Source organism: Cyanistes caeruleus, chromosome 2, assembly GCF_971803275.1.
Source record: "Cyanistes caeruleus chromosome 2, bCyaCae1.hap1.1, whole genome shotgun sequence".
Classification (NCBI taxonomy): Eukaryota; Metazoa; Chordata; class Aves; order Passeriformes; family Paridae; genus Cyanistes; species Cyanistes caeruleus.
Window position 1 is genome coordinate 75291798 of NC_141702.1, and position 14899 is coordinate 75306696.

At 37.9% G+C, this 14899-nt stretch overlaps 1 protein-coding gene across 4 annotated transcripts in view; it reads right to left on the reverse strand.

Annotated features, from left to right (window-relative positions):
• LOC147654929 (uncharacterized) overlaps nucleotides 1-14572 on the reverse strand; it is a 48691-nt gene extending 34119 nt beyond the window's left edge. For 2 of the 4 annotated variants that reach the window (XM_086877964.1, XM_086877965.1), the window contains exons 1-2: nucleotides 14135-14572; nucleotides 10173-10243 (exon numbers count right to left, since the gene is read on the reverse strand). In XM_086877964.1, the coding sequence (XP_086734090.1) occupies nucleotides 10173-10243; nucleotides 14135-14538 (475 nt within the window). In that variant the 5' untranslated portion in view covers nucleotides 14539-14572. Of the gene's footprint in view, nucleotides 1-6365; nucleotides 10244-10433; nucleotides 10624-14134 lie in introns of those variants that run through there. The other 2 variants (XR_015283468.1, XR_015283467.1) reach the window with 2 other exon arrangements.
• Between the last annotated feature and the right edge of the window lie 327 nt (nucleotides 14573-14899).

Below are 14899 nucleotides of genomic sequence, written 5' to 3' on the forward strand. Positions count from 1 at the left end.
TGTAAATGCACTCCTGATAATGTTTGGTCCAGTTACAAAGACATTCATCATTTGTACTCCTTTCTCAAAATGTAGGGGGTTGCCCTGTTGGATACCTTAGCATTCTGCTGAGGCTCTAGCTCTGTTGGAAGCTGGCTGCCGAAACATTTTCCTTAGAGTAGAGTGGAGTAATGAAATATTGCTTGTGAATGGGGGAGGGGAAAGTAGGATCCACAGCACAGAGAGATGTTCTAAATTGCAGAAATTAGAAATAAATTATTCAAAAACAGTAGTATTTTTATGGCACTGTAACCTCTTCTCCTGCTGGGGCTTCTCAGAAAAGCCCAGAAATAACAAAAGGTGTGGGATGTAAAATGACAAAGGTCAGACAAAATGTTCACTACTGAGATGAAAAGCTAGGCTTGGAGATTACTTGCTCTTTGAAACATCTTTCTTCTTACAGAAATAAGAGCAGCACAGACTCAGTGGCCCTTACCCTTACTGAAACCGAGTGAGCTAGAGCACATCAGGGACCCTCAGTAACTTTCCAAGCACACCCGTGTCAATGCAAATTAGCCACTAATTACTCCAAAACACTGACTTTCTATATCAAAAGGTGTGTGGGAGTTCAGTTAACTCATGCCCCTTGTGATTGTGGTAATGATGTCTCAATTACATGTGTATGCATGTCAGAGAGATGCACAAACACCCATTAATGTGCCTACGCATTTTATTTGTGTTTATGTACAAACAGCATACATTTTCTCCTGCACTTGTCAGTGGTTCATTTGTTAGCTGGTCGTTCTACCTTCTCCTGTGACAGTATTCAACTGATATTCCAGCAGGGACCTATGGGGTCTTTTTGTCTCAGTTACAAATATAAAGTCAAGAGCTTGGAAGTGTGAAGTGCACTGGGACTCTTCAGCTGCAACATGAAATGCTATTCTTGATATTTTACATTATTTGCAATAGAAAGTCTCCAAATTCCAGTGGTGTTTGCAGCTTCAAGTGGAATGATTTCGTTCACTCTTGGGACAGGATTTTTGGGTTGCCCTTGAGCAAGGCAGTACAGATAGCAACAGAGTAGATGCTCATCCTATCCCTCCAGTGTAACAGATTGTAAGTAGAAAGGTGGACATACGCTTGAAAAGAAAAAGAACTGGTTATGGGGGTGCTTGTTTGACTTTCCCAAACTTCCAACCCTGATCACTGCATAAACCTATGATCAAGCACAGCCACATTGGTCTAGTTCCCAATCCCCTGGAGCAGATCTACATTTAATAGGATCTGGAGTGTTTTCCCAAACTGTATTGCACTGCATTGCTGCATGGAATTGAAAACTCTCACATCTAAAGACTCCATAGGAAGAGCTTTTTAAAGAGGGTTTCTTAATACAGAGTTGTATAAAAGGCCAACCAGCCCAATTGGAGATGGAGAGACTCTGCATATGTTGGATGTGTCCCAATATGCTGTCCTGGGACAATTTCATTACTATATTGCATTATTGTATTCTTCTTTGAGAACTAAAGACATATTTTGATTTTCTGCTTGCATACTGGAAGAGAAAATACTGGTATTGTTTTTGAGAATTGTATGTAATATAGTCTTGTTCTGCAATAGAAGCGATAGTTTGTAGGATGTAGGATAAGTTTGATGCCTGTTCTTGTGTAACACAAAGCTCTTCTAAAATTACTGGACTTCTATGGTTTTAAAATTTTCTTGAGTTTGGTTGCAAAATCTGTTGAGGTTAGATTGCTGAATAGCAACAAATTTTGAAATTAAAAAAATTAAATGGAAAATAGTAAATACATATACAGGTGATTTAAGTTTCCTTTACTGCCATAAGGCTATGGAACTCAGTCCCTTTTTTGTAGTGCCTATGGTAGCAACATAATTCTAGATACAAAATATCAAGCGTAATGCATTTCTCAAGTACGGTGACTATGTGAGGGAAATTAGTGAGTTTTTCATTATTATGAATTGTTTGAATTTAGTGCTTAAATTTGACTTGAGCTAAGGCCCTAGTAGGTGGATTGAAATGTGTCTTCCTCCAGTCATTCCTAACAAACTGTTATTTTCTACATTACCCTTTATGACTCAGTCTCTAAGATGTAGTTTCAGGTGGTGCCTCTAATTGCTTAGCTGATGCTTTCCCTAAAATGAGGAAATTAAAAAAAAAAAGTTCATCTCCATATGTAGGTATCTTAACATTTTTTAAATATATTTTAATTAAATGTCCATTCCCAAAGTTAATTTTAGATGAATGATTGTATAGTGACAGGCAGCTGAGGGGTCCTGCACTTGGCTGTATTCCATTAAGACTGTATGACTTGTAATTAGAAACGAGCTAATGCCAAAGCTGATCTTTTCCAAAGTCTGAGTGTGTTCAGAGAGGAAGACTCTGTTCTAATTAAGAATAGAGTGGCCAGTAGCAAAGTTCAGGTCCTCTATGTAGTGAGGCAGCATACCACTCAGCAAAACCATAAAACAGAATTAAGTTTTGCCATCCTGACCGCAGCAATTTATGTGATCTTAAGCAGATTTTGAATTTAGTGGGCTCTAAAAATATGCTTAGAGTTTAGAAATAAAAGTATTTTCGCTGACTTTGGATATTAAATTTTACAGTTTTGGTTGTAGTTTTTATTAAGCATAATTTTAAATGAGGTGATATTGAAACTTTTTTTTTTCCCTAGGATTTAATAATATCCAACATTTTCATTAGGTTTTAACAAAGTCTTCAGAATTCCTCATCTTCCTTTTTAAAATCTGAATCACCTGATACTTTTCCATCAATGAGTTTTGTGGACTCTGAGCAGTAAATAGGGCATGAATTGTCTATTGTAAGACTATGAATTAAAACTCTTGTGATTTTGAGTGCCTAGGGACAGTGAAAGTGGAAGACACTCAAATCATTTTTATATCAGGGAGTACAATAAGAGTAGAACCTGGTAATACTGATTAACTCCTTATGGTCTCCTGAATACATACTTATCCTTGTTTCTCTTCAAATGAATGCCATTATAATAAACCCTTTTGTTTATAACCTGTCTTCTAATCCAGAAAGCATGTGAATGCAGCCAGCATACTTTAGAGAGGGACATATTCATCCATTCATCTGTCACTGAAGTGCAATCACCTCTGAGGTGAAACATGGCGCTGGTTCTTACATTAAAGTACTGATGGTAGTCTGATCGCTTCCTTCTTTTTTTTTTTTTTTTTTTAATCTTTCAAGATTAAGCCTCACCATAAATCAAGAACTACTTTTTCCCTTTTTCTTTCTTCCTGTGACTTCTAATACTGGAACCAAAGTAGTTCTCTGTCCTTTGTCAGTTCTTATTTTTGAAAAGAGACTTTGAGTTAATAGCGAACATGTCATTTTGAACTTCAGCAAAGGATCTCAGTTTGCCATTAAATTTCTGCTACTGGTAGACACAAAGGGGCAGCAAAAATGCCAGACAGTCCAGACCTTAATATGTTTTTCACGGCTGGAGGTGGCGTGACAGTCCTCTAGCCATTTGGCCATGAATTCAAAAACATTTGCCTGGAGCCAAAAGCCACCACCATATAGATTTCTCATTGTGCTTGTAAGATTTAGGCCACCAAGGCTATTATTTTATTAAGGCATCTTAGAGAGAAGCATTCCTTTGTAAACAGCCCCTGTCTTTTGAAAAGACATTTTTCAACTTCCATAATTTTTTTGTGCATTGATGACAGAGCAGCCATTAAATCTGGACAGAGATAATGCCAGGTGATAAATTCTTTTTCTCCTGAGCTCGTAAATCAATTGGCAGAACTATACACTGCTTGGTGTAACAGTGTACCATTTTTAATTTGCTACTACTGCAGCACAAACTAATTTTAGCACTTTAATGCTTGCTCTCTGATCCAGTTTGCAAAAAAACTCCTGGTTAAAAGCAGTGCAGTAGGTGGCTATATTTATTGGCCTTATACCAACAACTGACAACAAAAAAATCACAACTGATGCCAGTATTAGCGTTATTATATCTAGGTACTAGTGAAAAATATAGTCGTGTTTATAGTAAGATTTGTATCAATTCACACTATATTATTAATATTTAGTTTGACTGTCAAAAGTCCCTTGCTGATACTTAGGGAAGAGCCAGAGATATCTCAAGTTTTAGTAGCCCTAGTTTTCCCAGGGCAAAAAAATCTGATTTTCAACTGCCCTAGTTGTAGGTCAGGTTTACAAAGCTCTACATGATCTCATCCTATTGAAGAGTTTGTAGAAAAAATCTTCAGTGATCTATTTTCAGCATTCTTCCCTCATTTTTCCATTTGTACTTGGAAAGGACCAATAAAAGCTTCTAAGAGAGAGGAGGAATACTCATTTTTCTGTATATAAGGAGTTCAAAAGGTGTCACTTTGTTGAGTTTGTCACCTTACTTCTGACTCCTGGGAACAACTTATAATGTTGTTGTATTTTCATAGTAGATCTGTCCCCTCAGCTCCTAGGCCTATTTGCATGGTGGTTGCAGGGTCTATAGGATGATCATGTGTAAGTGTAAGAATGGATCATGGATATATTTTGAAATCTAGTGTGGAAGGATGGCCAAAACAACCTTAATAGAAGAGTCAGACTTCTACTGCTTCCTCAAGCAAGAGGACAAGGCTTTAAACCAGATGAGAAACCAAAAACAAAAAAAATTAAAAAGAGGAGACATGAATGTTTCATCCCTGTTATATTTATTCCTTCCATTTTCTTAAATAAAGGTCTTCTGTAATTTTTGTCTTTAAAATGAACTGCTTGTAAAAACACCATGGGAAACTTCAGCCTAATGCAAGAAAATCGGAGGGGGAGGGATGGAGAAATGAAGGAGTCTGAGCAGCACAGGAATGATAAGCTTTGGGATGCAGTGGAGAGTCAGCAATCTGACACTACAAAGGAGAGAAGTTGAGCAGTGTGCAGGTCCTTAAGAAGGGGTTGTATTCATGAAGGAGCAGGCAAGATTATGTAAATAAATAGATAATTCCCTTCACATGAGGAGTGAAGGCACAGAGTGATAGCCTTGAACTGAGTTGAAGACAATCAGCTTTGAAGAGGTCAATTTGAGGCAAATCTGCAATGGAATCATCACTGTAAGAAAAAAATCTTAAGCCCTTAGTATCAAAACAAAAAAGTTACTACACCAACAAACTTGAGTAAGCAGTTATGTTTTGTCATCCTTGAAACTGACACTAGCTCTCACATGTATTTACAAGTTGTATCTTCCTATGGATTAAAATTAAAGTTAATTAACCATGAAACACTACCCGTTATGTTAACAAAACACTGGAGTGGCCATTTCTGGCTTTGGGGATATCTTTGAACTTACAGAATTACTAGGTTGGAAAAGACCTTCGAGATCATTGAGTCCAACCCAAAACACAACAAAAATCTGGATGGAAGAAAATCAACCGAGCTAGTGGGAGGATAAGTGGCCACGAAGCCATTACAAACTCCAGAAGTGTACTAGTAAGTTAAAGACCTACTTGTCATTATGGTTCAGCCTAGAGGCTGAGGATCTCATAAACCTCCTTATTCTTTACCCTGCTGTATGTCTAATTAGCCATGTTGGTCAAAGAAATGGTCGGTCTTTAGCATCTCTGGCAAGAGAGACAAAGAGTGACAGGAACTCCCTGTAGTTAAAGAGCTAATATTTAATTCCTCTATGAACTTGTTTTCACAAAACATATATAGGACCTGCTGGGATGTTTGAGGGTATCAACATGTGTTCTGTTTTGCAATTTAATTGTGCATTCTCTGTTATTTTTAGTCTTCAACTTGAACTGTAATTCCAAAAGGTGTTGATGCAAGGGAGCAAACAGTGATGAGTTATTAAGGGTAATTAACACACAGCATCTTTGCCTTCGTGATACCAGTTGTATCTAACAGTTATTGATAAGGTTCAGGAAATACTTGCTTTCCATCCTGGTTTCAGACAGGTGGCAGACTGATTGGTTTCCTTGCAAATTTAACTCAGAGAATGGCTTAGGACAGGGCAGAGTAAATTCAGGAGGGACAAGGTCTGCTTCAGGTTACTTGCTCTGTAGCTGGAACAGGAAAGAAGGACTGAGGAAAACAGTGAACATGCAGAAGGAAATAATGGACAAATGAGACCCCTGAAAGCACCAACATGCCTGGTGCAGAAGGCAGGAAACTGCTCATTCACTGTATGTTGTGTGTTGCCTTACAAGTGCAGTAGCTCTGGAACAAATATAGGGGATGCTTTCTAAAAATACTATCAAGTCCTGAGGGTGCAGATGGAGTGTATTCTACACAAAAGAGTCTAAAAGCATATGGATCTGTTGTATTAGTCCCCATACACTTGTCTGTACAGTTCCCAAATGAAAGATCACAGCCTACACCAGGACTAAATCACAGGCTGTTTTTTTTTTTTTTATATAGAAATCTGTTTAATAGCAGCAATTTACTGTCAATGGTAAGTAGGAGCAAATTTGAAGATAATCTCTTGAAATAGGCTCTCACAGATGACACAGTTTCATATACAAGAGCCATTGCAATTTATAAGAACATCCTTAAAATGTTCTGTAAAGTATCTTAAAATATCAGCATACATTGTAAGGTCTATTGCACACTTCCACAATGCTCTTATAAAAGCATTTATCTACTCTAATCTTCTTAGTCCTTCACACAAATGATTCTTACTGTCAGAAGATGAATACCTAGGGCTTTATCTCATTATCTTTTATAGCTGGGTTAAAAAACTCCAAACAACAATAACAAAACCCTACCATTTTTTTGTTGAGTAGCCATAGCCAGGTACCTCATCCTTGTGTTAATTCAACATTCCTAATTATCAGCCTGTGCTTTCCAAAGATAAGTCCTGAAAGAGGCTAGTGTGAGCTGATTCTACCGCTCATTACAATTATTTTGTCCCATGTTGCTTTACTGTTGATTCTTCAGCACTGAAGCAGCTGCCTATGATTTAAAGTAAACTTGCAAGGTAGGGCCTGTGAATCTTTCCAAGTTGCATCCTGGTTTGTAGTTTCACTGTTTTCAAGGGGAAAGTGATTTGGACTCTCGAGTTATTTCAGGTTCTGAGTCTCTAAAATTTACCTAACACATACCCTCACAACATACATCTTGGCTAAGGATGTTTTGATGATCAAGGGAATAATGCATAACTGCATCAATTAAGAGTCAACTTCTATGAAAACATCTTGTCCAGAAGACTAGGGAGCTGGTAAATTGTTGTAGATACAGTAAAAGAGAGACAGCAAATGTAATAAGAGAGACAAATACTGTATTTGGTCTTCATTTTCATCTGGGATAACACTAGAAAAAAATATGCCTGGTCAATGCAAGATTGAAATCCAAGGGCAATGAATAAATAAGCACTGATTGGACTGACAGTGAATTCATTTTAAAATAGGAAGGGGAAATTTAAAATTAGAAGAGAGCTGAAAATAGTAAGTAGCAAAAAATGCATTTCATTTGGGGGCCTAGATCCTGCAAATCCTTAAAAAAATGTACCAGGAAGGAAGTTTAGAGCATGTTCCTTTAAAGGAAGAGTAGAAAAGTTTACTAATGGCAGAAATAGAAGCTGCAGCTGTGAACATATTCTAAAGAGTGTTAGATAAGCACTTGAGGGGAAAAGCACTACAGGTTACAAATGCTAGACTTAATTGGCTATATGCCTTCTTCCATCCTGAAATGTCACTATGCAACCAATGTCAGCTTCTCCACTCATCTTCTCTCCAGGGGATAATAAACACAGCCTTTGTACATGTCAAAATTGTGCTCCTTACATTGCTGTTCAGAATAATTCTGCACATTCAGTTTCATTTTTCTTTCCCATTTGCTTTTGTTTGGGAGGGGCAGGTTGCCCCTAAGTCCCCATGTAACCCTTCTGTTCCAGGAATATCAAATGCCTGGAGGGTTTTTTTAGACAGATCTTACATGTAAAATAAGGACATGTTTTCAGGTAACATGAATATGCCACCTGAAGTCTGTCACCTATCTCTTCCTTTTCAAAAGCACAAGGTCAAGGGTGCATGGTTATCTCAGATCCACTGCATACACTTCATTCATGGCATATCACTACTGTAATTGCAATCCTTGAGGTATCACAAGAGGATCATACTAAAAAGGGGTGTAGCCTAACTCCTCAGCTCTGTGAGATGAAGCCATCAACCTACATGTAAGCAATATTTTTATTTGAAAGACACTATTAGTGTCACTAGAGATAATGTTGACATGAAGCACATCTTAATGTGATTTGGGTTTTTTTTTAGACACTGCAAGTGAGATCTATGTGTATATTTTCATGAACAATGGAAAATTACAGCATCAGTACAAAAGAGTACAAACTCATCCACATAATGACAAGTTTCCAAGGGGAGTCCATTTAGATATGTGTGAGAGCCCTTGAAGATAAAGTTTATTATTTAGGAAGAGTATGTCCAACTAGCCAAGAAGTTTGAATTGTTTTCCCACCGACTGACCCTGCTTTTGTCAGCAGGGAATAACTTTCTCAGGATCACTGTATGTGTCCAGCTGTTTAGAGGAGCAGCTACACTCGTAGTGTCTGTGAAATTGTGCTTCAGATGGGCAGGATTCACTGTCAGACAATAATTCTTTTTAATACTACTGCTTCCTTCCTTCTTTCCTTCTCTCATGGCCTAGTTGGCACTTTGACCTTCCTACTGCCGAGTACTTAAAATATTTGTGTTGTTAGTTTATGAAGCGTCAAACTCTCATTACCATATAAACGTTGCTAGCAACACTGTTTAAGTATTTTAGCAGTTGGATTTCAGACCTCATCTTTAATCCATAATTGCTGTGGTGACAGCTCTAGACAGACACTTTTTTCTGCTTGCACAGAGCTCAGAGTATTTGTGAGGAATCCTCTGCAACTGGGCTTTCTCGGATAGAATTCTCAGAGAGGATGTGGTGGGTTACAGTTACAGCAGGGGTAAGACTTTTACAAAATCAATTTTGCCTAATGCTCCAAAATACTAATAATGTACATTTGAAAAGTGCATCGGGCACCATCTGTTATAAGGAAGTCTACACATTAAATTTCATTGTAATGATCAGAGGCTGCCTTTCATCTTTAAAGAGCTGGATAAATACTGAGGTTTGCAATCAAGCACTTTGAGCATGGGGACTGCCTCTTCTGAGCCCTCCAGCTCTGCCTCTTGCCTGCCTTTCTGAGACTTGTAACAAACCTTGCTGTGGGTGTGGAGAGGGTACTCAAACATCACAGAAGGAGTTTAGGAGGGAGATTTGTGAGATAGAGCTCTTCACTGTTCCTCCCTCATTTTTATGCATATGACTTGACATGAACCTTTGGAGGCAATGGAAAACCAATGCTCTTTCTTAATCTAAGGGTGACTGTTGCCTTTTTTCTTCTGGAATAAAGGTTCTCTTGAGGAAATTCCGAGAAATTCTGACAGTTCAAGTCAAACTGAGTCTTTCCACACCACAACAACCCAGAGCCAGACTGAGGCTGTATGGCTGTGGTCCTCATAGCAGTGTAACTCTGCCGTGATTGCTGTGGCATTGACAAAATGAGAATCTGGATTCAAGGTTGTGTTTTTAATCCTCTTGGACCCTTGCCTACGCAGCAGTTACTTAAACATAATTCTCATTACTTATTTGTGTCTTTAATATATTATTACATTAATTATACAACTTCTATGGTTTATTAAGAAAAATGTCCTCAGTTAGGACATCTTAGTACATACTATTTCATTTACATGCATATTTCTGTATTCAAAGCCTTCTGTGGTTCCAACTGATCAAAAACAATAAAAAATTTATAAAGTAAAAATATTCTCTTGGCCTTAACTTACACAACTTTTAATTCAATTTTAATTATTAATATTATAGTTGCTCTTTTCCTTTTTGCATTTTAGATTTTGTAGAAGCTAGACTTGGCCTTGGTTTTCTGTCCTGGACTGAAAAGTTAACATTTTCAGCTGTTTCTTTACCCTTATTTCACCAATTTCACTTGTGCTAGATTAGGAAGTATAACTTGAGGCAGACAAAATAACAATGCCTGTGGGGAAGGTATTTCCTGTTACGGATTATCAAGGTACTATCCTTATTTTTGTGCTGATTTTATGTAGGGTGTGGGACAGAAATAAACCAGTGTTTTGGATTACTATTTTTTTGAATCAGTCATTCATTTCATCACCTATTTATTCAGTTTCTGTGCAGGACATACCTTTTAGAATGCAGTCATCATCTGTTGCACCCCATTGCTGAGTGGTCAAGGATGGCACACTAGTAATGCTTCTGTGAAAGGAAACACCATCCAGTGAGCAATGAGGTTTTTCTCAGTGGCTTAGGAGTGTTTTCAATTTTATTTGACTCCTTGTTATTTTGAAAGGGAAAGAATTCAAGACAAAAAAGACAGGTAACTGTAACAGATACAACACATGGAATTGTATTTTCTATAGTAACATGGGCTCTATTTTTAACTTACCACCTATCCTATGAAGCTGAATTTCACCCTATGCTTGTTTTTGTCAGGATACTTGAAGAATGCCTTTTGCACATCCCTTTTTCTGGCTCTGGTTGGAGGAAAGATGTATGTACACACACATATGATCACACTATGCATTAGCAGAGCTTCTTGTTATTCCTTTTGTTGAATTACGGATAGATGCAGCAAGCTGACGGAGGGAGAGAAACAGAATAAAAAAAGGAGGGAGCTTAGAAAGGGACAAAAAAAATAGAGGCTATTCTGTTTTTTAGACTTAGAGTTGTCACTAGATCACCTAGTTTAAGCTTTGAAGTGAGGCCAAGTAATTGTGTTCAGTTTCTCTTTTCCTGGGGCCAAATCTTGAGTGAAGTGAATCTAAACGAGAAAGGCTGGTGTTCCCATGACTTACAGATTTTTTTTGTCTCTTTTCTGGGGAAACTGGGGTGACTATAGCTCCTTAAGATCTTTCACAGAGTACTAAGTACTCGTCAGAGAGCTTGGATCTGCTTGAAGTGGCTCCTGTTAAATCTATGGGCTCTTCTGCTTTTCTGACTTACTTGTTAGATTGTTTTTTTATTATTTTTTTTTCTGTGTGGAAAGTTTATTACTTCTTTGATTAGAAGCTGTTTACTAAAAGAAAAATAAGATCTTGCTGCACTTTGGGGGAAATATCTGATTGGTCTGACTACTCTTAGTCACTGTTTGCAGTGGTACTTTTCACGAAAAACAGTATTGTGCAGCAAATATTCTGACAGCCACTGACTTTTACTGTGCCACTTTGGCACTGACTTTTGCAAGGGAATTATATCTTTATGTCTCATTCATAGTATGAAGTATTATTACACACACGTACATACAGAGAAGACAAAATACAATGAAAAGTATTAATGTATCACAGAGGAAGAAAAAAATATTTAGTAATAGGTAATCTGCCTGTGTTTTTTGCAGTATATTTTTCTGAAATTTCTGACATCAACCATTTTCCTTGGAGCTCAATATCCTGGGAAATGTCTAGCCTCAAATTCTTCACTGCCTGTGTATTATAACCCACATATAGTAATGTATGGAGAGAGAATAGTGCAGTAAAACTCATGGTATAGATAATTTTAAATGGTATCTTGAATTACTTTTAAGAATTGTAAGTAAACTACAATAAGTAATAGACAATAAAAATAAATAATGATGGATTTATGTCATCTAATGTCTCCTTGTTTACTGATGGGAACCACAGTGAGTCCAGAAAAGGATGAAGTATAAAATATGCAGATATTACGGTTTCTTTTCTGTGCTGTATTCTAGTGATATCAAGTCTATTCCTCTCTGAGTTACTATTTAAATAGAGAAAGCAAAGGAAACAGAAAAATCACCTCTATCTACTTACTATATATGAAATTTCTGTGTTGCAATGACCTGAAGGAAACTGAAATGCCACTAGCACTCTGGAAAATTCACTTGCTTTTTGCCATCAGTAATCATGATCATATATATATATATATGCTATAATGAAGGTGTATTTTACAGTTTTGCTGCTTTCTTCTCTGTGACATTTCTACATCAACCTCTGTTGCTCCTCATGTAGCAAAAAGCAAAATACTAACTGATGACTGCTTATGACCTGTTTAGAAGCATTAGGATACTCAGCTGAGTCCTCTTAGGATTTTGTAGTTCTCTGAGGAAACTGGGTGTATGAAACAGCGTTTTTTCTAGAAGGAGAATGATAGAAAAATATCCTTATTTTTTTCTGCCCACTTCTGAGGAATGAACTAATGAAAGCAAATAGACCCTCTCTGTTATTACACCACTCCCTATTTTCTCTCTGCTCTGGAAGGGTGCCTTTCTGTTGATTTCAGGTGGTTTGGGTGTGAGCTGATGGCTACAAGCCCCCGAGGTTTCATTTGTCTCTGACATCAGGACTACTGATGACAATGTGTCATGAATGTTCTCATTAGTGCTTAAATTTTCAGCTCTTTATTAACAGTGTGGCAATTGTTGATTGTATACCTGTGATAAATGGTTCAATACACAATTATTAGGTCAACAAACTGTTATGAAGTTCTTCATTTTTATAGGCTTAAGATGGAGACATAGATGCAGCTAAGAAAAAAAAAAAAAAAAGCTAGAGAGAGAAATAAAAGCTTTCTGCAATGTCAACAGCCACTAGAAGCATTTTATATATCACAGCCATCTTGCCCAAGGCACCACAGGCGGCATTGACCCATTACCAATGAGATCATGTGTACAGCATTCAAGAATTCATGATGGAAAATGCCTTTGTTTCCCTCATGCTGCTTTATTTCCTAGGTTCTCCTTAAAAACAACAGGAAAAAAAACCCAAAAATAAAAAAAGCCTCCTTATTTTATATTTTTGCTTTTCATTTTCATTTTTATTTGTGCCTCAGTTCTCTGTGGGAAGCAGCTAATTTTATTTACTTTACTACCAGCCCTTTATGGCAATCCAGGGTTCAGCAGTGCAAATATCCCAAGGGGTGAGCAAGTTGGAACTGCTCTTCTGAGGACAGATCAGGAGAGGTTTCTTGCAGAAGGCAGAACATCACCTGGAGGTTGCAGGCACCATTTGTTTCCCTCCCACAAGTCAAACTGAGCTGCTGGTTTTGACTTGGTGATAAACCCAACTCCTCTCATCCTTGTTCAGCATTATGTGTACTGCCAGGGCAGTTAACACTTCACTAATAAAGGCATTCTCTTGATTCTTCACTCTCTGGCTTAATCCTGCTACCATTAAAATATTTTCTGAGGACAGGGCTAGATCCCTTATTTACTTCATTGTCACTCAGCTCCCCTCAGAGGAGACTAGTCACACCTCTGAAAGAGTTATTTGATCTTTGCTCTTACTAGACCACAAACTTTAAAATTATATATCTTCTGCACATTTGGGCAGATCATGAAATTAGGCAATGGGAATGGTACTAGACTCAAATCCTTACATCAAAACTTCAACAATTTGAACTCCAAATCCTCTGTCCTTTCCTTCTATCAGCTTAGGGCTTTCAAAGGTTGTGAATGAACATTGAAAAATTAAACAAAAAAAAAAGAAAAGAAGAAACTTGCTTTTCTGTAATGTACTTGAAGTAATAGTTTAATGTTTATCCATTTGTTACATATAAGCCTTGAAGAAAATGTAGCAATTAAGAATCAGTTTTGCTGTGTACTACCAAACACTGCACTATTTATCCTTTCATTTGGGCTGGAGGAGGTCAAAATAGCTTACATTGTTTATAGTGGTTCATTTTTTTTCTAAATTATTCCATCCTCTTTCACACTGTGCATGAAGTCCTGTTCTGTGAACCACAGCCCTAATTCATTTGAATATGTCAATTCACAAATAAAGTGCCAGGTGGTGAGCAAAGAGGGTCAGAAACCAGCCATGTGAGTAATGCCTTGATACCACTATCTGGCCCTGATTTTCTGTTGGTGAAGTCATCTAACAGGAAAAATATTTGCCGTGAAGAAAGAATATAAATATATGCTATATATTACATAATAATAATATATGTTATGTGTTATAATATATATAACAGAATAATCATGTTATCCAAGTGTCATGGAGTTACTTTACTTTTAAGGGAGTTGGAGTTGCTGGGAAGTGCTTGGAGTCTTTTCTCCTGACCAATTATCGGTCATTGCTGGGAATTGACAGCAGTTTAGGCCATTGAAAAGTGGGATCAACTTGTGAACCCTACCTTAAAATGTAAAACCAGAGCTCTCTGGGTTCTCTTTGTTTTCTGGCTGTGGAGGGTGGCGGAGCTCCAGGCCTCCCGTCCCTGCCCAGGCCATGCGGCCGGGCGGGGATGGGGCCGGGCCTGCCCCGTCTCCCGGCCGGGAGATGGGGGGGGCCTGGGGAAGGTTTTCCCCGGGCCGGGCCGAGCCGATCTCTGGCTCGGCTGCAGGTTTTGCTGTAACTACATTCACTAGAAACTGCCCAGTGAAGAAAGAGGGAAGCCCTGGACTTGCAGCAGGTTGGAACAGCGACCACACGCTCCAGAGCAGCCATGAGGAACCTTCCATCACAGACGGCTCCAGCTCCTGTTCGGCAGAGATCTCCGAACCATCTACAAAAGCCTGGGCAAGATTTTAACTCTTTCATTACCCAGATGAGACTTGCGGATTAATCTTTTTATCCAGAGAGAGAGAGAGAGATCAACATGAAAAGAGACTTTATAAACTACTAGTGACAGGAAAGAAAAGAAGCTTCAAGGAAGGTAGAGAATTAAGAAGATGCTTTAATTAAGCTGAAATATCTCCCTGTTAAAACTATGGAGATGGACAATGAAGTCCTGAAAAGAACTCCTTTAATTCATGATATAGGATCTAGAGAGGAATAGTGTTCAAAGTGTAAATTTGAGTAAAGAGTAATTATAGTATAGTGAAGTACTGAGAGATTAAAAGCCTTGAGAGGCCATGAGAAAACTGTTGAGAGATTTGAAGCCCTGAGAGGCCATGAGAAA